Source organism: Callithrix jacchus, chromosome 11 (assembly GCF_049354715.1).
Source record: "Callithrix jacchus isolate 240 chromosome 11, calJac240_pri, whole genome shotgun sequence".
Classification (NCBI taxonomy): Eukaryota; Metazoa; Chordata; class Mammalia; order Primates; family Cebidae; genus Callithrix; species Callithrix jacchus.
The window spans coordinates 103,382,288-103,408,036 of record NC_133512.1 but is presented as its reverse complement, the minus strand read 5'-3'; the positions used below and the strand labels follow the sequence as shown (position 1 = coordinate 103,408,036).

At 41.6% G+C, this 25,749-nt stretch overlaps 1 protein-coding gene and 1 pseudogene across 1 annotated transcript in view; one reads left to right on the top strand and one right to left on the bottom strand.

Moving 5' to 3' along the window:
- Window positions 1-25,749, bottom strand: part of LOC144578241 (uncharacterized) — a 29,294-nt gene continuing 3,545 nt past the window's right edge. The window contains exons 4-5 of the mRNA XM_078341987.1: window positions 25,568-25,675; window positions 1-144 (exon numbers count right to left, since the gene is read on the bottom strand). Of these exons, the coding sequence (XP_078198113.1) occupies window positions 136-144; window positions 25,568-25,675 (117 nt within the window). The 3' untranslated portion in view covers window positions 1-135. The remainder of the gene's footprint in view (window positions 145-25,567; window positions 25,676-25,749) is intronic.
- On the top strand, window positions 14,032-14,132 carry LOC118143944 (U6 spliceosomal RNA; annotated as a pseudogene).

Here is a 25,749-nt window from a genome sequence, read left to right as displayed (position 1 = left end):
TAAATCAATGTTAATTCCTTGTTCAGAGGCGATTTTCCTGACCAGCAGACATCATGCCATCAATTGGTGATTCAGGGACCCAGTGTCCTTATACCTCATGGATCTGCCACCATTTCCACATGGTTTCCATGATTGTCATGTGTGCTGAAAGGAGAGAAAGCATGAAAGTTTCAGTGGTCTAGCCCAAAAGTGGACTCTTCATTTCTGCTCACATCCCATTGGCTAAAACTTGGTCACATGACCATAAAAATGCAAGTGATTCTGATAAATGTGGTCCATGTACTCGGCATAAGAGGAACAATTTTGATAAACATCTAGCAGCCTGTTCCACAGGGAAACAGAGGTTCTGAGTCTCCAGCTCTCTGCCTCTTCTGGACAATAGTAAAACTCAAAAGAAGTGGAGGGACCAAGAGACTTCCGCCTCCTCCACAGATCTGCATCATCAGCTCTTCCATAGATACAGACAATACATTTTTTTTCAATTTTATCTGAAATACAATCCAAATAGAGCTTCAAGACAAATCCCCTAGCCCCCATTTCAGTACCAAAATTCTGAAACTGCTATTGCCCCTGATCACCTTCTGAGGGACCCAAACAAAGTCAGCCCTGAACCATCAAGCCTCAAGATGTTGGGAAATCCTGTCAGCCTGAATTCAGGTGTGCCATGATTAGCCTTATCCTTGTTTTGCTTCCCTGTCTATAAAATGGTGATAAGACACCACCCTATCTATTTCAAGGAAATGTGAGCTTCACAAAGGGTAATATACACAGAACTTTGTAAGCTAAAAAGAACTACTAAAAGTTATTCTTAATCATAAGCATTGAGATCCATCTATTCTCTTCTCTCACCTTTGTTTTTTCCTTCCTTACTTTCTCTGTATATTATTTACCTGATTCCTTATAAAAGAAATGAAGGATATATACCTACTATGTACCCACAAGTATTGAATTTTTAAAAAAATGAATGTGGTCCCTTAAACTAAAACCCACTATAATTTAGTCCCAAGGAAGAGAGTTGTAGGGAAGAGCCAAAGAATGACATAAGAACAAAAGGTAATACTGGGCAATAGGATTGGATTTGAGGTAACCAAATCGGACAGGTGTATGATCCTTTCTTCCCAAAATGTGGATTCCCAAGTGTATATCAGCCACTCCATGCTTTAAGGGGATAAAGAGAATAAAAGGCTGAATTTCCAGCTATCCAAAATGTGGTTCCCATGGTGTTTGCATGCAACTGGAAGAAAAGAAAGGAAGTGATGACTAAAGTGGATGAAAGGCCAGGTGCGGTGGCTCACGCCTGTAATCCCAGCACTTTCGGAAGCCAAGGCATGTGGATCATTTGAGGATAGGAGTTCAAGACCAGCCTTGCTATCATGGTGACACTCCATCTCTACTAAAAATACAAAAATTAGTTGGGTGTCATAGTGCATTCCTGCAATACCAGCTACTTGGGAGGCTGAGGCAGAGAAATCACTTGAACCTGAGAGATGGACGTTGCCGTGAGCCAAGATTGCACCACTGGACTCCAGCCTGGGTGACAGAGGGAGACTCTGCCTTAAAAATACATATACATATATATATATATATATATATATATATATATATATATATATACACACACACACATACATATATACGTATATATGTATGTGTGTGTATATATATAATTAAGTGGATGAAGGGTTAAAATACTAAGTAATAGACTCTTCCAGCTTGCAGAAGACATCCAGCACTCCATGGATGGGTGGCTCAACCCTTCCCCATCAGATATGGCAAAACAAAATGTTAACATGTGGGCGGTAAAAGTCAGTTAGCAGGCTGTAGCAATGCTACTGATAGAATAACATGACCTCAGAAGCTATTTGTCCTTTTTGAAGCCTACAGGATTTTACAGGTACCCAAAGCCTTACAATTATCTCTCCCGCCTCCCTTCAGATATTCAGAATGTCTTTAGCAAGACAATCTTTGGTTTCACAAACACAGATAAACTTCCCATGCAGATGTATGTGTTCTTATAGCTAGGTTGTGACTAGCAGGTAATAAGGGTCCTGTTTTATAAGACTTAGAGTCCTAGATACCTGAAGAGGGTGTGGAAAAAGGGAGGCTAGGGCTCCCCCAACAATTTCATCTATTTTAAGCCTTATCTCTTCTGAAACCTATAATCAAACCAGATTTTTAGCTGCCACTTAAGTCTCTGAAACCTTCCAGGGGCTTTTTTTAATGCAAAAAACAAACAAAACAAATGCCCACTAAGTTCTACCAGTACAGGACTGATTAAGTAAAGACCAGTGTCTTCATACAATGAAATACCATGAAATTATCAACAAACAGCAAACAGTATGAATGGTTTCTGGATCTTATATAGGAAAATCTCCAAGATCCATTCAGAAAGGCAAGAAAAAAAAAGTGGGTGGATAAACTCTATCTGGATGTGCTTATATATGCATAAAGTCATTCTAGAGGAATACAGAAGAAACTAAGAAGAGAGAGGTTGAAAACAGGGAAGATGGTGACAAGCAGAGGCATATCTAGGCCTGAAGTTATACAATTTGGGGCAGCTTCTTTAAGAAAAAGAATTTATGAGTACAAAATTAGTTCAGAACTTTGGAAGGGACTCTTGGAAGGGGCTCTAAACTTAAGCTTTTCTAGCTTCATGGCAAATCCACTACTGGGGATAAGTAGGAAAGGGAGAATAAAAAAAAAATTGTGAACACTGATTGAAAATAGATATCTATTCAAAAAGCTTCATTTTTACACTTGATCTTAGCCAAAAGGCCGAGAAGCAATCAAAAAACTTCATTTAAAAAAAAAATTAATGTATTTGCCAAAATAGCTCTGAAGAAAACAAACTGACTAGGTGACCAGGTATCATGAAAAATTGGGGTTCTATAACCAAATTCATAAAAAGGACATTGCAAAAATGACAACCATAACCACTGAAATATAATCTTTCACCTATCCCATTAGCAAAGTCAAAAAGTTTTAAAGGTTGGATGTGGTGGCTCATGCCTGTAATTTTAGCACTTTGGGAGGCTGAAGTGGGAGGAACACTTGAGCCCAGGAGATCAAGATTACCTTGGGCAACATAGGTAATCTTTTGGAGACTCTGCCTACAAAAAGTAAAAAATAACCATGCATGATGGTGCTTGCCTTTGGGAGGCTGAGTGGGGAGGATTACTTGAGCCTGGGAAATCGAGGCTACAGTGAGCTGTAATTATGCCATTGCACTCCAGCCTGGGTAACAGTGAGACCCTGTCCCAAAAAAAAAAAAAAAAAAAAAAAAGGTTTTAAACACATATAGTTAGGGAGGGCATGGATTGTCATACATTGCTGCATTTGGTATAAATGATCTCCATGGAGAACAGTTTACCAAAGTCTCCCACAATTACAAATGCACCATTTGACACAGCTATTCTACTTCCAGGAATATATCCCACAGGTACAATGGCATGTGTGCTAAGCAACAGATGTAAAGGTTATTCACTGCAGCATTGTTTGTACTGCCAAAGTACTGAAAAAACCTCAATAGGAGACTACACCCATTCATAAAATCTTGTACAGCTGAAAAATAAATAAGGAAGCTCTTTAAGTACTAGTATAGAACAATCTTCATCCTATATTCTTAAGTGAAATATGCAAGTTTTGAAATATTTTGTGGACTATCATTGAAGTAATATATTTCCTGTAAGTCCAAAATATTTTCAGAAGCATTTCACCAAAAACTTGTAATATTGGTACCTTGAGGGAAGATAAGTTGGATAGCCAGGAAATGTGTGAAGGGAGAGATTTAACTTCTGTACTTTTAGCTTTTGAAGCATGTCAATGTGTAACTTTTTCAAAATATTTTTGAAGAAAAACATAGATTTTTAATATTTTCAAAATTCACACCAGCCTCATATTCTAATCAAGCCTGAAGCTGTTCAGAGGCGAGCCTAGTGAATCCCCAAAGCTTCACATCAATTCCATGTTTGATGCAGATCAAACTAGGGATAAGAGGTTGAGAACACTGGACATTTTTTTACCTCCACTGGAGGGTATACTACTGCCGTTTAAATGACTCATTATTAAATGATTCAATGACTTCATGATTCTAAATAAAACCTTTTTCCAGTGACTTTTTTTTTTTTTTTTTTTTTTGAGATACGTTCTTGCTCCATCACCCAGGTTGGAGTGTAGTGGTGCGATTACAGTTCATTGCAATCTGGAACTCCTGAATTCAAGTGATCCTCCTGTCTCAGCCTCTTTTCCAGTTCTTCTGTGAGCTCCCAATCAAATGCTTTAGGTTCTTGATAATGAAGAGACCTCCTTTTCCCAATCCCTGTGTCAATGGACTCTATTGCTTAAGAAGAGAGATGTCTGATTCGCCAGAGGCGACAGAAAAGAACATTAGCACCCAGTAATTGTTCCTTTATTTTGTTGGTGACTTAGAGTGACTGTGTTAACTTCAGAGAAGCCAAGATGCCTTGGGACACGGTTAAAATCCAAACCTGAGGACACACATCCTAAAAGAAATGAGTCTGAGCTGGGGAGAATATAGGATCCTAAGTATGGTAATTATTCTAAAAAAAAAGCTGCCACTGCCAGCCTGGGCAACATAGAGAGACCCCATCTGTACAAAAAATTAGCCAGGTATAGTGGCACACTATGCCACTCGGGAGGCTGACTCAGGAGAATTGCTTGAGTCTGGGAGTTCAAGGCTGCAGTGAGCTATGACCACACCACCGCACTCCAGTCTGGGTGAAAGTGTGAGACCCTATCCCAAAAGCAAAACAGAAAGACAGCTGCCACTGGTGGAAAATGCTAACTCCACCCTCATAGAATTAGAACATATAAGAAGTCTTTTGCTACTAATAGATTATGCATTTCAAGAGTGATTTAGAGCTAAGAAGGCATATGGAGATTGACTTTTTTTTTAAAGATGACTCAAATTTTCAGAGCAAGCTTGTGATCAAATGCATTTATGTCCACAAGATGGTGCTATAGCTTCTGCCAAGTACAAAACTCTCATTTCCTTTAGGAACTAGAAATACAAAACATGTTTCTGATTGAGGATGAAATCTTCATGTGCTCTGGTGAGTCTATCAAAGAAACACATTGTGCAAAAAAGTCCCAGTGGAGGTGGAGGTTGATTTGGGCCTAAAGGGCAAGACTGTTCCAGGTAATAACACCTTCTATCACCTCCACACATACCCGAGTTGATATCTCCTCCTTTTCCAAAATGCTGCTCTTCCTACTGTCAGGTGTCTGTGTGTGGCAGACGTGGGATTGACGAGTGGCCCAGAGCTCCCACGGCCACCCACACTTCCACCCAGGGACAGCTCGAGGCTCGCCCCTTCAATAGAGCCTTTCTTTGCCATTCTGTCCCACATTAATCACACCTTCCTAGGGGTACAAATAATAAGGCAACGGAATGTTTTAGAATACTATTTTTCCATTTCCATCTAAGTATGCCAAGTTTTTGGGGGCACAGAGTTCATTTTATAACCCACAGCAATTAGGATCCTATCTTGAATTTATGCACAGTGATGGTATCACAAATGCTGGCAATCTCAAGCAAGGGTTCAGTCACCTTGGTTGGTATCCCAGGTAACTGGAAGGATGCTGGCCCCGGTCAGCCACTACATGGACCTAGAAATATATTAAGTCACTACCTCTTTGGAGTTGTTCGACCATCTCTAACAGATAGGATTAAACTGTCCTGATTTTTTTTTTAATGTCTTGTTTTAAACTTTAACATCTTCGGTATCCCTCTCCTGAGAAAGTCACAGAGGTGGGAATATTTGTATTACAAGGGAAATAGAAGGGTGTTTCTGCTGAAGTGAATGGCACCTCCATTCCTATTCATCTTCATTCTTTTTTAAAAAAGAATCTGGGCTGGTGCAGTGACTCACGCCTGTAACCCCAGCACTTTGGGAGGCTGAGGTAAGTGGATCATTTGAGGTCAGGAGTTCAAGACTAGCCTGGCCAACATGGTGAAACCCCACCTCTACTAAAAATACAAAAAAATAGCCAGAAGTGGTGGCGGGCGCCTGTAGTCCCAGCTACTCAGGAGGCTGAGACAAAAGAATTGCCCAAACCCAAAAGGTAGAGGTTGCAGTGAGCCAAGATCGTGCCACTGCACTCCAGCCTGAGCAACAGAGCGAAACTCTGTCTCAAAAAGAAAAAAAAATTTTTTAAACAGAGATGGGATCTCACTATGTTTCCCAAGCTGGTCTTAAACTCCTGGGCCCAAGTGATCCTTCCGCCTCCACCTCCCAAAGTGCTCAGATTACAGACGTGAGCCACTGCGCAGGCCTTATCTTTATTCTTGTCTCCATTTTTCTCTCTTCTGTTCTGTACCTCTGTACATTGGTAGTTAAAAATGTGATATAACTATACAGTCAGCTCTCCTTATCCACAGGTTCCACATCGTAGCTTCGACCAACAATGGATCAAAAATATTCAGGAAAAAAATGATGGTTGTGTCTGTGAACATGTACAGACTTTTTTGCTTATTATTCCCTAAACACCACTGTATAACAACTATTTTCTTAGGATTTACATTGCACTAGATATTAATCCAGAGATGTCTTAAAGTGTACAGAAGGATGTGCATAGGTTATAGGCTAAGCCATTTTATTTCAGAGACTTGAGCATCTGCGGATTTTGGTATCTGGGTTGGGTGTGAAGGGTCCTGGAGAACCAATCCCCTAGGATGACTGGATGTGGTGGATCACTCCTGCTCTCTTTTGCTAGCGTATCCTCTCTACTGCCACTGAGGTAAGGGCAGGGTAAGTGGAAGCCTAGGGCTACAGGCTCACCGTCAAGAGGAGGAGAGAAAACCTTTGTGCTGCTACAGGGGTAGAGGCTGCCTTTTGGAAGATAACTAGGATAACATGGATTAGGATGGAAGAGAATACTCATACCTAAGAACAATCACTGACTTTGACAGTGGATGAAACACCTGAAGAAATAGACATCAAGGAAGTGAGATGAGGGATAAGGCCAAAGACTTTCTATTGGCAAAAAGGAAGGACAGAGTTAGACCGATAAGAGCTAAAGTAAGGACATTTCTGTGTTGAAAATAAACAGCAGGCTGTTACTGGGTTTTGTCTTACATATGTCTATCAGAAGAAGAGGCAGTAGACAAAGATACAACTTACTCTTTCAATAACAGGAGATTTTAGTCTAAAACAGGTAAGATACAAAAAAAGATGTAATATGTGTTTTCTAGCTTCTTTCAAATAGAAAAAAAAATTAAAAATATTTGGCTTTAATCCCTCAACACAGGAATTCTTGGAACTCTCTTTTCCAGCTGATGTAAGAGGCAGTATAAACATCTTTGTATGTATCAGTTATGTATTTGTATGTATTGGGTTCTCATCTGATACCAAAAATAATACAATATTACTCATAAATATATAAACAGAGACACATACATTTAATAAGATAAAATTAAAGATAGATTTTTAAATAGGGCAATAGAAAAATAAGAATAGAAGGTATAAAAGTTCACAAAATATACTTCACTATGCAATACACCTCTGAAAGGCAGGTTACAATTTTGCTATTCAGTTCTATTCTCCAGTTCGGAAGGGAAGTGTAAGCAGTATAAATTTTCTTCAGGCTAGCCTTGCTTTCTCAGTTTCTTCTAGAATTTATGCTAATGCAACTTGTTGTTCAGATGCAATTTTCATAAACTTCTATCTTTAGAAAATAGAAGCACCATCTTCAAGGATAAAAGTCAGTTGAAATTCAGTTCCCCACTCAAATATATTTCCCACCAATAATTACCTAATGTCCTACAATTTACTGGGTGTGGGAATTTCTATTCTTTCCTATCTCACGGTTAGTTTGATCCTTACCTGCAGTTTTCTTTCAGAGGTTAAAGGGTAATGACTGCATCCCTTTATTGAATAATCTTAATTTGTATGTTCTAGGGATTCATTTGTTTCTTTTCTTTTTCTTTTTTTTTTTAGACGGAGTCTCACTCTGTCGCCCAGGCTGGAATACAGTGATGCGATCTCAGCTCACTGCAACCTCCACCTCCCTGATTCAAGCAATTCCCCTGCCTCTGCCTCCTGAGTAGCTGGGATTACAAGTGCATGCCACCATGCCCAGCTAACTTTTTGTATTTTTAGTAGAGATTGGGTTTCACCATGTTGGCCAGACTGGTCTTGAACTACTGACATCAAGCAGTCTGCCCACCTTGGCCTCCCAAAGTGCTGGGATTACAGGTGTGAGCCACCGTGCCCGGCCCCATTTGTTTTTTATATAAAGCCAAACCCTGAGAGATTATCTTGATATGCAGTGAGTAGTAGAATGAGTGAGTCCCTAACTTGCAGTGAATAGCACCCCCAAATACCATAAAAATTAGAGATGAAACAGAAATGAGAACAAAGAAGAGGGAGATTGTATTAGTCCATTTTCACACCGCTGATAAAGACAGACCCAAGACAGGGGAGAAAAAGAGGTTTAATTGGACGTACAGTTACACATGGCTGGAGAGGCCTGAGAATCATGGCGGGAGGCAAAAGGTACTTCTTACATGGCAGTGGCAAGAGAAAATGAGACGGAAGCAAAAGCGGAAACCCCTGATAATCCCATCAGATATCCTGAGACTTATTCGCTATCAAGAGAATAGCCCAGCAAAGACAGGGACCTATGATTCAATTACGTCTCCCTGGATCCCTTCCACAACACATGGGAATTCTGGGAGATACAATTCAAGTTGAGATTTGGGTGGAGACACAACCAAACCATATCATTCTCCCCCTGGCCCCTTTCTCATGTTCTCACATTTCAAAACCAATCGTGCCTTCCAAACAGTCCCCCAAAGTCTTAACTCATTTCAGCATTAACCCAAAAGTCCATAGTCCAAAGTCTCATCTGAGACAAGGGAAGTCCCTTCTGCCCATGATCCTGCAAAATCAAAAGCAAGCTAGTTACTTCCTAGATACAATGGGGGTTCAGGTACTGGGTAAATGCAGCCACTCCAAATGGGAGAAACTGGCCAAAACAAAGGGGTTACAGGGCCTACGTAAGCCCCAAATCCAGTGGGGCAGTCAAATTTTAAAGCTCCAAAATGGTCTCCTTTGACTCCATGTCTCACATCCAGGTCAGGCTGATGCAAGAGGTAGTTTCCCAGAATCTTAGGCAGCTCCACCCCTGTGGCTTCACAGGGTACAGCCTCCCTCCTGGCTGCTTTCACAGGCTGGCATTGAGTGCCTGTGGCTTTTCCAGGTACAAGATACAAGCTGTCAGTGGATCTACCCTTCTGGGGTCTGGTGGATGGTGGCCCTTTTCACATAGCTCCTCTAGACAGTGCCCCAGTAGGGATTCTGTGTGGGGGCTGTGACCCCACATTTCCTTCTACACTGCCCTAGCAGAGGTTCTCCATGAAGACCCTGCCCCTGCAGCAAACGTTTGTCTGGGCATTCAGGCATTTCCATACATCTTCTGAAATCTAGGTGGAGTTTCCCACCTAGAAGTCAATTCTTGACATCTGTGCACTTGCTGGCTCAGCACCACAAGGAAGCTTCCATCCTCTGAAACCATGGGCAGAGCTGTACCTTGGCCCCTTTTGGTAATGGCTGGAGTAGCTGGGATGCAGGGCACCAAGTCCCTAGGCTGCACACAGCACAGGGACCCTGGGCCCAGCCCACAAAACTGTTTTTTCAACCTAGTCTTTAGGATCTGTGATGGGAGGGGCTGCCATGAAGACCCATGCCCTGGAAACATTTTCCCCATTATCTTGGAGATTTCTGCAGCCAGCTTGAATTTCTCCTCAAAAAAAAATGTGTTTTTCTTTTCTGCTGCATCAACTGGCTGCAAATTTTCCAAACTTTTATGTTGTTTCCCTTTTAAAATGGAATGCTTTTAACAGCACCCAAGTCACCTCTTTAATGCTTTGCTGCTGGGAAATTTCTTCCACCAGATATTCTAAATCATATCTCTCAAGTTCAAAGTTCCACAAATCTCTAGGGTAGGGACAAAATGCCACCCGTCACTTTGCTAAAACATAAGAAGAGTCATCTTTGCTACAGTTCCCTACAAGTTTCTCATCTCCATCTGAGACCACCTCAGCCTGGAACTTATTGTCCACATCACTATCAGCATTTTTGTCAAAGCCATTCAACAAGTCTTTAGGACGTTCCGAACTTTCTCACATTTTCTTGTCTTCTTCTGAGCCCTCAAAACTGTTTCACTGCTGTCATATTTATGGCAAGATTCATTGTTCATTCATCTGGGCTCCACAGTTAGAACATTTCTTTTGAAAATTCTTTTTAACCAGATTTATAATGTTTTATGAGATATGTTATAAACTGAATGTGTGTCCTTTCTCCCACCCTCCCATTCATATATGAAGCTCCAACCTCAATGTGATGGTATTGGGAGGTGGAGCCTTTGCAAAATAATTGTGTTTAGACAAGGTGAGGAGAGTAGATCCCCCTTGATGGAATTAGTGCCCTTATAACTAGAGGAAGAGATATTAGACCTTCCTCTCTGCAGAATATGAGGAGGCAGCCATCTGCAAGCTAGGAAGAGAGCCCCCATCATGAATCAAATACATTGGCTTCTTGATCTTGGACTTACAGCCTCCAGAACTGTGAGAAATAAGGGTTTGTTGTTTGAGCCAATCAGCCCACGGGATTTGGTTACAGCAACCCAGGATGACTAATATAACATCTTCATTATTGAGCATATATATATATATATATATATATATTTGTTTTATAGATAAATAGAAAGATTAGTTCCTTGTCTAAAACCACATGACCAGTATAGGATGAAAATCTCATTCTCTACATGGTGAACTTACTCAATTATTTGTTCAACTTATAAATTATTTACTAACTAATCACCTACTCTATGTTACAAGCTATGCTCAGTTTTGAGCCACAAAGACAGAGAATGTATGGTCCCAAATCTTAATAAGCTTGCAATAGAAAATAAGCAAATAAGAAAATAAAAATAAATTAGTTATAATATCACAGCATTAAAAATGTATTAACAAAAGGCTATACTGAATATATAATGGTGACACATAAGGAAAAATATTCATTCTATTTGGAGAAGTCAGGAAGGGTTTCAGAAATGAGGAAACATGAATTCATCATTGAAAAGAATTAGTAGAGGTTTGATAAATAGAGAAAGGTAAGAAGAGCATTTTACACAGAGAGAATACTGTCTAGCAAGATCCAAGAATAAATAATAACTGACATATAATGGTTTGACAAACAATCAGGTATGGCTAGAGCACAAAACATGTACAGTAGAGACAGAAAAAGATAGTGACCAAGGGGGTGCCTTGGAATGAAGGCAGGAGCCAGACTGTGAAAGGCCTTTAGATTGCACTCGGTACAATTTTTGTAAAATCAACGAACTGTCATTTTAAAAGCCTAACTTTCCTTTGTGTGTTGCCTTTGCCTTTGTCGAACAATACCAAGAGCACCTATACCTATGTGTCCAATCTTGCTCCAGTCCTAAGGGTAGCTAGACTTTGGTATTTAAATTCCCTTTTCTGCTTTCAGGGATCCAAGCTGGGCTCAGCAGTTAACAGGTCTTAGTGCTTGCTTCATTTCATTCATTGCTCCTGAGGAGAAGAAAGTACCAGAAAGACAACCAATGCTATGGTACTTCATAACTATGGCCTGGAGACCCAAGTCAAGCTTTTTAGTCTGACCACAAGTCTGGCAGTGAAGGCTTCCAAAATGGGTGTGTAAATTTGAGCCAAGATTGAGTACCCAGAAGAAGCCATAATAGACAGCAAAAGGCTATGTTCAAAAACATTGGTCTGAGGAAAACTGGGGGAGACACCAACTAAAGCTAAGTGAGCCACTTTGGGGAATTAATTAATCACCCCTAGGAAGACAGCCATGTAAAGGAATAGACTGCCCCTTCCCTTGGTCCTTGTGGTGAGGTGTCTGCTGCAACCATCGCGGATGTTCCCATGAAGCCTCTGTATGGACCCAAATATCAGAGCAGCCCATTCTACTTTATGTATCATGCTCTTTCATTCATTCATTCAACAAACATTCTTTGATCACTTACCTTACTTAATAAAAGAATATAAATAAAAAGTTTTAAATCCATCTAAAGAACATATAAGATGAGAAGAATAATTGGAGAGACACATCTATACCTTTGGAAAGGATAGTTTATTATCATAAAATATCAATTCTCCCCCCAAATTAACCTCAGGTAAGATTTCAGTTGGGTTTTCTGAGGATCTCTGAAAACCTCTATAATCTACATGGAACAATAAAGTTCCACAAATAACTAAATAAATGTTGAGAAAGAGGAGAAAAGCAGAGGTAGGGGAGGGACTGTCCCAACCAAATCCATTGATGTACTACAGAGCCACTGCATGGAAACAATGACAAGCAAGAATATTTAAATGAACAAGTAGAACAGAACAGAGAGCAAGAGTCAAAAACAGACTCATCTACTGATAAGAACATAACACATGATAAAGTTGGTAGCATAAATCAAGAAAAGATGAAAATTGGAGTTTAAAAACTGACATAATACTAAACTGACATAATAACATTAAGTATCTATTTAATACCATTAGACCAAATAGATTCAAGATGGAAAATAAAGCCATAAAGATAATATAGAAGAATTAATGTGTGGCAAAATTATTACAAATTTCTGTTCAGATTACTAGGAGATTATTTAGATGTTTTCAATATCTAAAATGTACAGATAACTAACACTGAGATTATGCAAGTGACAGGGCCACATTTACATCTCAAAAAGATCACTTAAGGGTGCAACAAATTGTATCTACTCTTTCTCTTCTTTTTCTTTTAGAGATAGGGTCTTATTCTGTCACCCAGGCTACAGTACAGTAACATGATCATGGCTCACTGCAGCATGAACCTCCTTGGCTCAAGCCATCCTTTCACCTCTGTTTTTACAAGGCAACAAGAAAATGAGAGTAACTCAAGAGAAAAGTAGACAAAGGTATGATAGGCAATGTGAATAATAACATGCTAATAAATTTACTGAAATGCTCAACCCACAAGTAACCAGAGAAATGAAAATTAAACAGCAGTGAAATACCACTTTGAAGCTACTTGATTGATCAAAACATGCCCAGTGTTGGTGGAGACATGGGGCTACGGAGACCTTTGCACTGTGATGACACACAGTCAGTGCAGCTATTCTAGGGAGCAATAGGCAGGATCTGGCTAAATAAGCCCACCATTGCTTTCCAACCCCAGAATTCAGATCCTGGATGTTCATATCCCAGAGAAATTCTCACACAGGTCCATATATATACAAGGCTGCTCACTGCAGCACTGCTTGTGATACAGGGAAAATGAAAGAATTTGGGTGGCCACCACTGAAAGAGAGGATAGGTAAACTATGATGAATTCCCACTGTGGAGCACCAAGCACTGGCTAGAAGCAACAGACTATAGATACACAAAGGAAAATGAGTCGATGTTTAAAAATCGTTCTAATTTTAAAAAGTAAAAAATGTAAAGTTAATAAAAGCATTTGTGTACATTAAAAACACATACAAACAGTACAGAAGTCTTTATAATAAGAAAGGAATAAGGTCAGGGACAGTGGCGCATGCCTGCAATCCCAGCACTTTGGGAGGCCGAGGTGGGCAGATCACGAGGTCAGGAGTTCAAGACCAGCCTGGTCAATATGGTGAAACCCTATCTCTACTAAAAAAATACAAAAATTAGCCAGGCATGGTGGCGTATGCCTATAGTCCCAGCTACTCTGGAGGCTGAGACAGAAGAATTGCTTGAACCTACAAGGCGGAGGTGGCAGTGAGCCAAGATCATGTCACTGCACTCCAGCTTGGGTAACAGAGTGAGACTCCATCTCAAAAAAAAAAAAAGAAAAGAAAGAAAGAAAGGAATAAGTAAAATGATGTAGGAGCCTTGAACAAACCAAAGAAACCAAATGATAGTGTGCCATGAAGATTTCAAGTGATTATTTTCTGCATCCGCCCTCCCTCAATTGACCAAAACAGGTAAATGGCAATAAAACCTACAAAGTCCTTCATAGAGATTCGCTCTAGGGTTTGCTTCAGCAGCACATATACCAAAATTGGAATGATACTGAGATTAGCGATGGCCCCTGAGAAAGGATGACATGCAAATGCACAAAGTGTTCTATATTTTAAATAAAGCAAAAAAAAATTAAAATTTTTTAAAGTAGAAAAAATTTTATATATATATTAATATATATATATAAACAGACTAGTTCTAAAGGGTGTGGTTGTTTGTAGGAGGAAATAAGAAAAGGATTCACCAGAAAGTGACAACAAAGATGGACCTTGGAGGATGTGTAAGAGTTTATAGAAAGTAGGGAAAAGGGGAGTGTAATCTGAGGGCAACTGTAAAAGCAACAGTTTCTAAATATGAGCAAAAGATAAGAAGGGAGAGAACAGGCTGGGCACAGTGGCTCACACTTACAATTCCAGCACCTTGGGAGGCTGAGGTGGGAAGATCACTTGAGCCCTGGAGTTTGAGAGCAGCCTAGGCAACATAGTGAGACCCCAGGTCTACAAAAAATTTTAAAATGAGCCAGGTATGGTGGTGCCTACCTGTAGTTCCAGCTACCTGGGGGGCCAAGGTAGAAGGATGGCTTCAGCACAGGAGGTTGAGGTGACAGTGAGCCATAATCACGTCATTGCACTCCAGCTTGGATGACAGAATGAGACTCTATCTCAAAAAGAAAAGGAAAAAGAAGGGAAAGAATTGATATAACTTGCTGCACCTTTAAGTGATCTTTTGAGATGCAAATCTGACCCTGTTGCTCTCCCTTACATCCTTCAATAGATTTCCTTAGCCTCAAAATAAAGATTAAATTCCTTAATATGGTCTACCAAGCCCACGTGATCCCTGGTCTCTGCTCACATTTTTAGTTTCATCTTGTGCTATGGTATTTCCACCTCTGTCCTCTAGATCTGAAACACTCTAGCTTTGCTTCAATGACCCTCCTGCTGCCAAATTATAGATTTCTCAAACCCTCCATAAGAGGTCATTCTTAGGTTATATAGATATACTTTCAGAAATCAAAAATAATCCCAACCATCTGAAAGGACCCCTACTCTAGGCCAACCATCTGAAAGGACCCCTGCTCTAGGCCAAGGGCATTCCAAAAACTGTTTCAGGCTATGACCAAAGTGGGGGTCAGACATGCATCATTACACTCTCCTCTTTTTTTTGGAATTCAGGAAAAGCCAACCAGTATTAACATCAATACAGACCTAAGGTCTGATACAAAACATTTACCATCTATTCTCTCTGAAACCTGCTACTTGGAAGTTTCATCTACATGATAAAACCTTGATCTCCATGACCCCTTAACATATCCCAGACACTCCTTTCTATTCATAATAATTGTTTCTACCAATTGCCAATCAGAAAATTTATAAATCTACCTATAACCTGCAAGCCCTCCTACCGCCAGCCTCAAATTGTCCGACTCTTCCAGAATGAACCAATGTAAATCTTACATGCATTGATTGATGTATTATGTCTCTCCAAAATGTATAAAAGCAAGCTGTACTCTGACGACCCTCAGCAAATGTGATTGGGACCTCCTGAGACCATGTCTTGGGTGCCTACTTAAGTTTGACAAAATAAACTTTCTAAACTTTCTTTGAGACTTGTCTCAAATACTTTTGAGGTCACACTTTTTAGCATACATCAAAATTATAGTAATGTAATATTAAGAAATCATTTGTTTAATGTTTATGCTGGCATAATCTGGGTCCTTGATCTCACTATATCACCAGCCCCTCATTCAACACTTTGCACGATATTGTCCCTTATCTGAAATGCCTGGGACCACAAGTGTTTGGGATTTGGGATTTTTTTGGATTTGAGAATATTGGCAGGTACTTAACCAGCTGAGTGTCCCAAATCCAAAAATCCTAAATGTCAAATGTTCCAATGAACACTTCCTTTGAGTGTCATATTTCACAATTTGGAGCACTTTGGATTTTGGATTTTTGGATCATGTCTGCTAAACCTATCCATGTGTTGAATTACTGCATAAATTAAGGAATGGAGTAGGAGTGCTTTGGTTGGGGTGGGAACAGGTGATTCTGTTTCAGACAGCTACCTGTGACAGTAGCATCTAAATAAGAGTTGGGGTCCAATTAAGAACCACGGGCCCTGTTCTTTCTTTCAGTGTGCTACACAATGGGATCCTCAGTGTATCCACTAGGGAAAGGAGATAAAAATATTAGAACTGGCAATGACATTTATTTTTACCTCATTTTTTAAAAACAACTGTGTTTGCACATCAAACAGAAGTACACATATATAATTCATAAATAAATAAAAAATCCATATATTGGGGAATGACTGCTCAAAAATCTTTTATTGACAGGTAGGATAAAACATGTTTAAAAATCACTGCTGTGAGTCAGAGAGTTTCCACTATTATTATGCTTCCAAATCTGCAAAGACCTGTAGTTCTGCGGACCCTAAACCCACAGAATTAAAATTCCATGCATTTAGGGCAATAGCAGATTCAAAATGCTGATCAGATGATTATGATGAAAGCCTTTGCTAAAGAACTACAGCAATAAAGAATCAGGCCCAGTGGCTCATGCCCCTGTAACCCCAACACCTAGGGAAGCCAAGGGAGGAGGATCACTTGAGGCCAGGAGTTCAAAATCAGTCTAGGAAAAAGAGAGAGTAGTGAGACCCCCATCTCTACAGAAAATTTAAAAATTCAATGGGAATGGTGGTATATACCTTCAGTCTCAGCTACCCAGAAGGCTGAGGTGAGAGGATTGCTTGAGCCCAAGAGTTCAAGGCTGCAGTGAGCTATGATCACACCACTGCACTCCAGCCTAAGTGAAATAGCAAGATCCTGTCTCAAAGATAGATAGATAAACAGACAGATACCTAGATAGACAGACAGATTTTTTTAAAGGAAACTTTGCTGATTTGCCAGGTTTAGGAGCCATTGTATCAGAGGCATTCAAACCAGAGTGGCTCCTTCATAAATAGGGACTTGGTAAAATAAAGCTGAGACCTACTGGGCTACATTCCCAGGAGGTTAGATGGCCTCAGTCACAGAATGAGATAGGAGGTCAGCACAAGATACAGGTCACAAGGACCTTGCTGATAAAATAGAATACAGTAAAGACACCGGCCAAAACCCACTAAATCCAAAATAGTGATGGAAGTGACCTCTCTGGTCATCCTTACTGCTCATTATATGCTACTTATAATACATTAGCATGCTAAAAGACACTCCCACCAGTGCCATGACAGCTTACAAATGCCAGGCAGTGTCTGGAAGTTACCCTATATGATCTTAAGTAGAGATAAACTCTCAATTCTGGGAACTGCCTGACCCTTTCTTGGAACACTCGTGAATAATCCACCCCTTGTTTAGCATATAATGAAGAAATAACTGTAAGTATACTCAGTCGAACAGCCCATCCTGCTGCTCTGTCTATGGAGTAGCCATTCTTTTATTCCTTTGCTTTCTTAATAAATTTACTTTCACTTTACAGGCTCACCCCAAATTCTTTCTTGTACCAAGTCCATGAACACTCTCTTGGGGTTGGGATCAGGACCTCTTTCCAGTAACAATTACAGTAGAGCCAGAACTCCACTGAATGAACTTTACTGGTTATAGTCTCTTTAAGAACAGGAATTGGCTGAGTGCAGTGGCTCATACCTGTAATCCTGCCAGCACTTTGGGAGGCTGAGGCAGGTGGATAACTTGAGCCCAGGAGTTTGAGACCAGCCTGTGCAACAAAGTGGGGACTACTGTCTCTACAAAACAATTCAAAAACGAGCCAGGCATAATGGCATGCACCTGTAGTCCCAGCTACTCGGGAGGCTGCAGTGGGAGGATCATTTGAGCCTGGGAGGTAGAGATTCCAGTAAGCCATGATCACACCACTGCATGCCAGTATGGGCAACAAAGTGAGACCCTGTCTCAAAAAAAAAAAAAAAAAAAAAAAAAAAAGAACAGGTATCATCCCTATCTTCCAAAAATTTTGGACAGGGAAATTTCCAAAACATCTCAAATCCAACATTTCAAAATCCTAAAAGCAAGACAACCTGAATAACGGCATTTTCAGGGGTTGCACACTGTAGGGCAGGCAGGCAAGGACCCACTGTCTCTTTGTGACTGCAGCACCTTGCCATAGCTATAACCAGCCTCCAGCAAGACCTGGGTATTCTCAGATATTATTTACCAGACATTTTGGAGATGTTCAATTGAATGATATTTGAAAGCATACATATTTTTCTCTGACATATGCACTCAAGTTAAAAATGTCTTTGCATAGGAGATTCGAGAAATATGAGCCTCTAGTTCAGAGACTTCGGAAGAGTGTGGGTGTAACTACTGACCTATTAACATTACACAGAGGCATCATCACTTTGGCACTGGTTTACAAACTCACCAGCAAGATAATCTACTCCTCCTCCAAACTCCATGGCACCTCTAGCGTGAAATGCACTGCACTTCTTCATTGTTGTTCATCTGTCACCTCCATTAGGCTGGGAGCTCCTTGACATCATGATAGGCAGCCTGTTCATCTCTTAGAACTGAGCAGAATTGGTAAGGGGCTGTTCTTTTTGTTTTTGTTTTTGAGACGGAATCTTGCTCTTGTCATCCAGGCTGGAGTGCAGTGGCAATATCTCAGCTCATGGCAATCTCCACCTCCTGGGTTCAAGTGATTCTCCTGCCTCAGCCTCTGGAGTAGCTGGGATTACAGATGCAAGCCATTGTGCCTGGCTAATTTTTGTATTTCTTTTAGTAAAGACGGAGTTTTGCCACATTGGCCAGACTGGTCTTGAACTCCTGACTTCAGGCACCTTGGCCTCCCAAAGTGCCAGGATTACAGGCATGAGCCACTGCGCCTGGCTAATTTTTGTTTGTTTGTTTGTTTTTAGTAGAGACAGGGTTTTACCATGTTGGCCAGGCTGATCTTGAACTCCTGACCTCAGGTGATCCGCCCACCTCAGCATCCCAAAGTGCTGGGATTACAGGCGTGAGCCACCGTGCCCAATCAGGGCTATTCTTTTTTTAAGGTAATGGCACTCTTTCCCTGTCTCCTTCCCGGACCATTCCACCAAACATCTCCCACGGACACAAACCATGAAGGATATCAAGTATTTTAAACTTTGCTAATCAACTCTTTAAAATAATATTCCATTTTAGAACTCAAACAAAAATTTACTACACCATTTATTGATCCCAAGTTAGGCTTTCCTCCTCTTAAAGAAGTTCAATGAACTACAAGAAAATATGAGTTAAAAAAAAATTAACTCAAAGACTCCTACTGACCTGTGCTTGAGCTAACTAACACAGCATCTCTCAACCCAGCTCTAAAGGATGCGAAGAGCTCCAGGCCTGAGGCACAGCGCTGTGCAGCAATTTACTTCTTCATTGCACCAGGCCCATCGCTCATTGCCTACAGCATCCACTGGTAAACTTTGAACAAAAGATTGCTTACAGTTTCATAACTTCAAAAATTACATCACACATGCATGTCCAGTGTTAACATACAACAACCGATCACATGTACTGTCTAAAGAAGTTGTTGAAAACTTGCTCTGCTTTCTCCCTGTTGGCTTTACAATCCCTGTTTCTAATTTCCTTCCATCCTCAGGTCATAAAACTTTATACCCAGTGGCCTGGCACAAAAGTTTCTTTTCTTGTTTCCCTAATATCCTTAAAGCAGGCATTGCAGCCCACTGAACTTCTTGCTTCTGTACAACCTGGAACCCTGTGAGTCCTAAGCTTTATTGTGCATAAGAATGACCCACAAAGCAAACTGGGGACTCCAATGCAAGTGTACCACAAACTACACTTCGATCTATCCTGTGACAGATGTCATAGCCGGATGGCCCTCACACACACAAACTATACTTTGAGACCCTCTGCACACTTAGTTGTTATATACATTATTCATAATTCACAAGTGCACACAACTGTGAATTATTAAAAATTCACCATTCATTCATTCGTTCATGTCAGGGCGGTGTCTTTCACTTCTTCAACTTCCATCCTTTTCCTACACCTATGACTTAACATCTTTGAGAATGAGTGAATTTCTAAATGTTTGAGTTAATAGAAATATTCTTTTTTCCAAGTAAAACAGACCATTTCCTCAGTAACCCTTCCCAGAACTACCCACCTTACCATTCTTACCACTACTGATTTAAAAAAAAAAAAAAAGGCCGGGCGCGGTGGCTCAAGCCTGTAATCCCAGCACTTTGGGAGGCCGAGGTGGGTGGATCACGAAGTCAAGAGATCGAGACCATCCTGGTCAACATGGTGAAACCCCGTCTCTACTAAAAATACAAAAAAAAATTAGCTGGGCATGGTGGCGCGTGCCTGTAATCCCAGCTACTCGGGAGGCTGAGGCAGGAGAATTGCCTGAACCCAGGAGGCGGAGGTTGCGGTGAGCCGAGATCGCGCCATTGCACTCCAGCCTGGGTAACAAGAGCAAAACTCCGTCTCAAAAAAAAAAAAAAAAAAAAAAAAAATAGGTAGTCCCAAGTAAACCAGGCAAGCTGAAGCCCATGGCTCCTGGACACAGATGATGACAGCTGTGGCTAAACTCCGAGGCAAGGCTCTTTAATAGGTCTATTTAGCCAGTAGGCCTCTAAATCTTGAAAGCAAAGTAGCAACATTGAAAAAGAAAGGGCAGGGCTGTGAAATGCAAATTCAAAGCAAGCAGCAGAGTATTAATAGTTAAGCTTCTTTCTGTGAATTATTTATTCTTTCTGTGAATAAAACACAGAGCTCAAGAGGCAGCCTCTGCAAAAGCAAGAGCAGAACTCGAGGAGTTCTCTCAGGAACAGAGTAAGCACTCAGAGAGCACATCGTTTTATGCACCTCCAACAGCCAATTCGTAAAATCGGACTTAATCATTTTATCTTCAAAAAACAGAATCAGCATAAAACTAAAATCCACTCCCGATCTCATTTTCCCATTGCCCCTGCATTCATTCAAGGTGTCATCTTTTCTTACCTACATGTCTACCATATCCATCTAATTGCTACAACACCAATCCGATTGCCTCCCTCGCCTCTCCACTTCACTACCGAAGCCAGTCCATTCTCTACATTGCCCCCAGAGCTTTTTCTTTTTAATCCAACCTTATAATCTGATCTCATCATGCCCTTGCTTGAAATCCTTCCAAGGAGGCCCATCCCCAGAAAAATAAAGCCCAAACTCAGTAGCATGAATGGCCTATGAGGCCTTTCATGATTCGGCTGCCCTACTACCTTTCCGATTCATTCTCTGCCATTTCTTCACCACATCTCATGTTAAACCCACACCATTTGCACATCCCTGAACAGAGGGCACTCAGGCTTGTATTTCTGCATATTTCACTTCTGCTGGTTGTATGCTTTTCCTACATCTTCCTCTATACCAGGTAACAGAGTATTTTTAAAGACAGGTCAACTCAAATCTCACCTTAGCTGGGTGCACTGGCTCACGCCTGTAATCCCAGCACTTTGGGAGGCCGAGGTGACTGAATTGCTTGAGTCAAGGAGTTCGAGACCAGCCTGGGTAAACAACAAAACTCTGTCTTTACAAAATATACCAAAAATTAGCCAGGTGTGCATGGTAGTGCATGTCTGTAGCCCTAGCTACCCAGAAGGCTGAGGTGGGAGGATCACTTAAGCCCAGGAGTTTGAGGCTGTTGTGAGCTGTGATCACACCACTGCACTCCAGTCTAGGTGACACAGTGAGACCCTATCTCAAAAATAAAAAAAAAATCCACCTTATCCATTCATGCTTCTCTGATTCCCCAAGCAGTAGCACCTACTCTCTCCTTCATGCTTCTATTATACTTTGTGTCCATCTCAACATTACACTTTTCAGGCTCTGCTGTCATGATTTTCTGTTTCTCTCCTCAATCAGACTGAGAGCTTCTTGGAAGCAGAGATCTTGTCTTTGTATATCTGGTTTCTAAGAATGCATACTGAGTAAACGAATAAAAGAAAAACTGAATGAAGCAATTAGTATGTATGCCTAAATTTAGGCTCATGCCAATCAATGTACAAAGGTTGATAAAATAAAGAAGGGAAAACCAAGTATAGAAAAGAAAACTATGCTCATCAGAATAGAAGAGGATAGGCTGGGCACGGTGGCTCACGCCTGTAATGCCGATCACCTGAGGTCAATAGTTTGAGAAGAGCCAGGCCAACATAGTGAAACCCCATCTCTACTAAAAATACAAAATTAGCCAGGCGTGGTGGCACATACCTGTAATCCCAACTACTGGGGAGGCTGACGCAGGAAAATCACTTGAACCCAGGAGGTGGAGGCTGCAGTGAGTCGAGATCATGCCACTGTACTCCACCCTGGGCTGGACAGAGTGAGCCATTCCCAAAAAAAAAAACCAAAAAAAAAAAAAAAAAAAACAGACTAGAAGAGGATAGCTAAGAACTACGGTGGCCAAGCCAGTCTGACTTCAACAGAGCCTAATGGAGAGACCACGGTGAGCCCCATTAAGAGAAGAACTGAGTTCAAAATCAGTTCGAAAGGCTCAATGCTGGGTCACAAGATCAGGCAAAAAGCAGAGACAGAAAGACCTTAGGAGTGTTCCAAGAACTAGCGCCGGACCACCTGAGAGTCGAAGAGAGTTCACCACGTGGGAACAATGCAGCCAGTAATGTGGGTTGGTGGCACCATGACAGCATCTAGTCAGGACAATGACAGCCCCAGGGATAACACTGATGAGTTCCTGCTTCAAAAACGGTCACCATAACTCCCTTAGTCCTGATACTGAGAACTACACAGGATTGTTCCCTGCCTCTCCCCAGCCTCATAACTTGATCTTAAAGGCATTATCGGCAATTAAAGCCATCCCAACTTCCACTGGGTACTTACACTAAGGTGATTTCTATATATTATATTATTGAATCACCACAACAATCTAGTGACATAGGTATTATTAAATATTATTATCCCCATTTAAGACATTAGGGAAATGAAGCTTAGGAAGATTCAGAGAAAGCACAGGAAGGTTAATATGCCCAAGATTTCATGTTAAGTAAACGGAAGGCAGGATTCAAATCTACCCCTATCTGAATCTAAATTTCATTCTCTTTCTAGTGCATCATTCTCTCTCCTCTCTAAGCCTTTATAGACAAAATACAGGTCCAAATGAAATATCAAAATGTCCGGATGGTATGACAGGCATGATTAAGAAACCCAGTCACCAAGACCAAGCACTAAGACATGGATTAGAAAAAAAATAAAATACCAAGAGCCATAGCCTGAAAAATGAAGGGAAGAAAATCTGGAAGAGCTAGAGTGGCCTCCACATGGAAACACACCCTGCAGACAGGAACGGGCTTGATGGGAAGAGCAAACTCCCAAACTGATTGGTTGTAACTTCCCTACTAGTTGAAAAATCAGGAAAAGCCTTTTATGCTTAACTCTCTAGACAAGCGCATAAGACTCAAGGGTGGTGACTTCGAGAACCAAAATGCTGACAGGTGTGAGCTGGCAGAACAAGAGGAGGTTGAGTTGATGAGACCTGAGGTTCAGAGAAAAGAGAGAGAGAGTGAGAAAGAGAGAGGAGAAAGAGCTGTAATCTAGGAGAACCAACTGAAGCTGGAGTGAAGCAGAAAGAAAAGTCAAGCTGGTTCAGGAGGCAACTCCGGCACCTCTGACCCCACTGCCCACCCCCAGGAGGCAGCATGAAATATGCCAGAGGTCAACAATTTTTTTTTTTAAATGGAGTCTCACTCTGTCACCCAGGCTGGAGTGTAGTGGCGCAATCTCAGCTCACTGCAACCTCTGCCTCCTGCATTCAAGCAATTCTCCTGCCTCAGCCTCCCAAGTAGCTGGGAATATAGGTGCCTACCACCACAGCCGGCTAATTTTTGTATTTTCAGTAGAGACAGGGTTTCAGCATGTTGGCCAGGCTGGCCTCAAATTCCTGACCTCAGGTGATCTGCCAGCCATGGCCTCCCAAAGTGCTCGGATTACAGGAGTGAGCCACCACACCTGGCCCAGAGGTCAACAACTTCTGCCCTAGATCAGAAATGTACTGACTTGTCTCACACGTTATAAATCAAAGGCCCTCTCATACCTGGGAATGAATTTCGTATTCCAGCCCAGAAGTAAAGCCAGTCCCAGTTTAAACTTTTTGCCTTTCTGTACTCCCAGTTCTTATTCCTTTGCTGGGCCTATGACACATGCTAGGCCTGCCCTTCTACACCTGAAGCCTAATCCTGATTTTTCCTATTGTTACCCATACACTCCATGCAGTTTAGAGTAGGCGGAAAGCTGCTCAACTGTCTAAGACTTAATCCCTCAGAGTAACACAGCAGAGTAGTGCACTCTTTGAACATAAAGCTGTTCAGGACCCTGTTAGAGAAGAGACTATACTTCCTTAATTACATTCTGTTCTACAGCCACTTTCAAAATAACTACTGATCACGTTCAACCAGGATCATTGGCAAGAGCCAATGGGCACAGTGATCTGGAAATGGTCTAACCAAGCTGTTTGGGCTGTAGACCACGGCATTCCTTAAAGCAAAATAGCCAGGAGTCCATTAATATTTTACTTGACTTATGTCACCATGGAAACCCCTGGAGTAATGAATGCTTTTGGGGAGTGGTTTGACTCAACCAAAAATATCAAAAATCTCTGTCCCCTAGGTAAAGGATTCCTACTCTGTGTGTGTAGGAGCTTGCACGTGCACACATGCAAGCTCGAGAGACTTTGGGCATTCTTTGAAGTCACTGGAGGGGCACGGAGATAAACCCATTCAGCCTTGGCCTCCAAGACTAACAGAACGCAAGGTATCCCTGGAAAAATCAGAAAAAAATACAGGCATAAGAAAAACACGTAAACATGGGCTTAGAGATTTAAATACACACACATACACACACACACACACGCCCTAGAAAGTACACAGAAGAAACATATACCCTGAGATATGCAGTCATCATTCTAAAATAAACTCAGGAATACAGAAGGACACGGGCACGTCCTTTCAGAGATTCACAATTCTAGGCCCCAAGTAGGAGAATGAATAGGGAAGAGGGAAAGAAGAGAAAGGAGAGGAAGGAGGAGGAGGGGAAGGAGGAAGGGGAAGGAGGAGGAGGAGGAGGAGGAGGATGGAAGAGGTGAAGGAGGAAGATGAGAAGAACGACAAAGAGGAGAAGGAGGATGGAAGAGGAGGAGGAGGAGGAGACGACACTCTATTAAATAGGAGGAGACATCACAGAGGAGAAATTAACACTGAGGCCTTGGCCAAGCGGTGGCTCACGCCTGTAATTCCAGCACTTTGGGAGGCCAAGGTGGGCGGATCACCTGAGGTCAGTAGTTTCCAGACCAACCTGGAGAACATAGCAAAATCTCGTCTCTACTAAAAATATATAAATTAGCCAGGATAGTGGCATGCGCCTGTAATCCCAGCTATTTGGGAGGCTGAGGCAGGAGAATCGCTTGAACCCAGGGCTGGAGGTTGCAGTGAGCGGGGATCACGCCACTGCGCCCCAGCCTGGGCGACAGAGCGAGACTTCATCTCAGAAAAAAAACAACGAAGAAACACACAAAAACCACTGAGGCCTGAAGATAAAGACACACGTACACCCACAGATGTCAGACTTCCAGAGGCACGGCCCAGGCAAAAGACAATCACACACAGAGAGCTGCGGGCGGACAGGCCGGGTCCAGAGTCAGGCTCCGGTGAAGAAGACTGGAAGAAACAAACACCAGGGAGATTGCGGAGGCGTCCGAGGATACCGCGGGGCCCGGCGGCTGCCCCGGCCT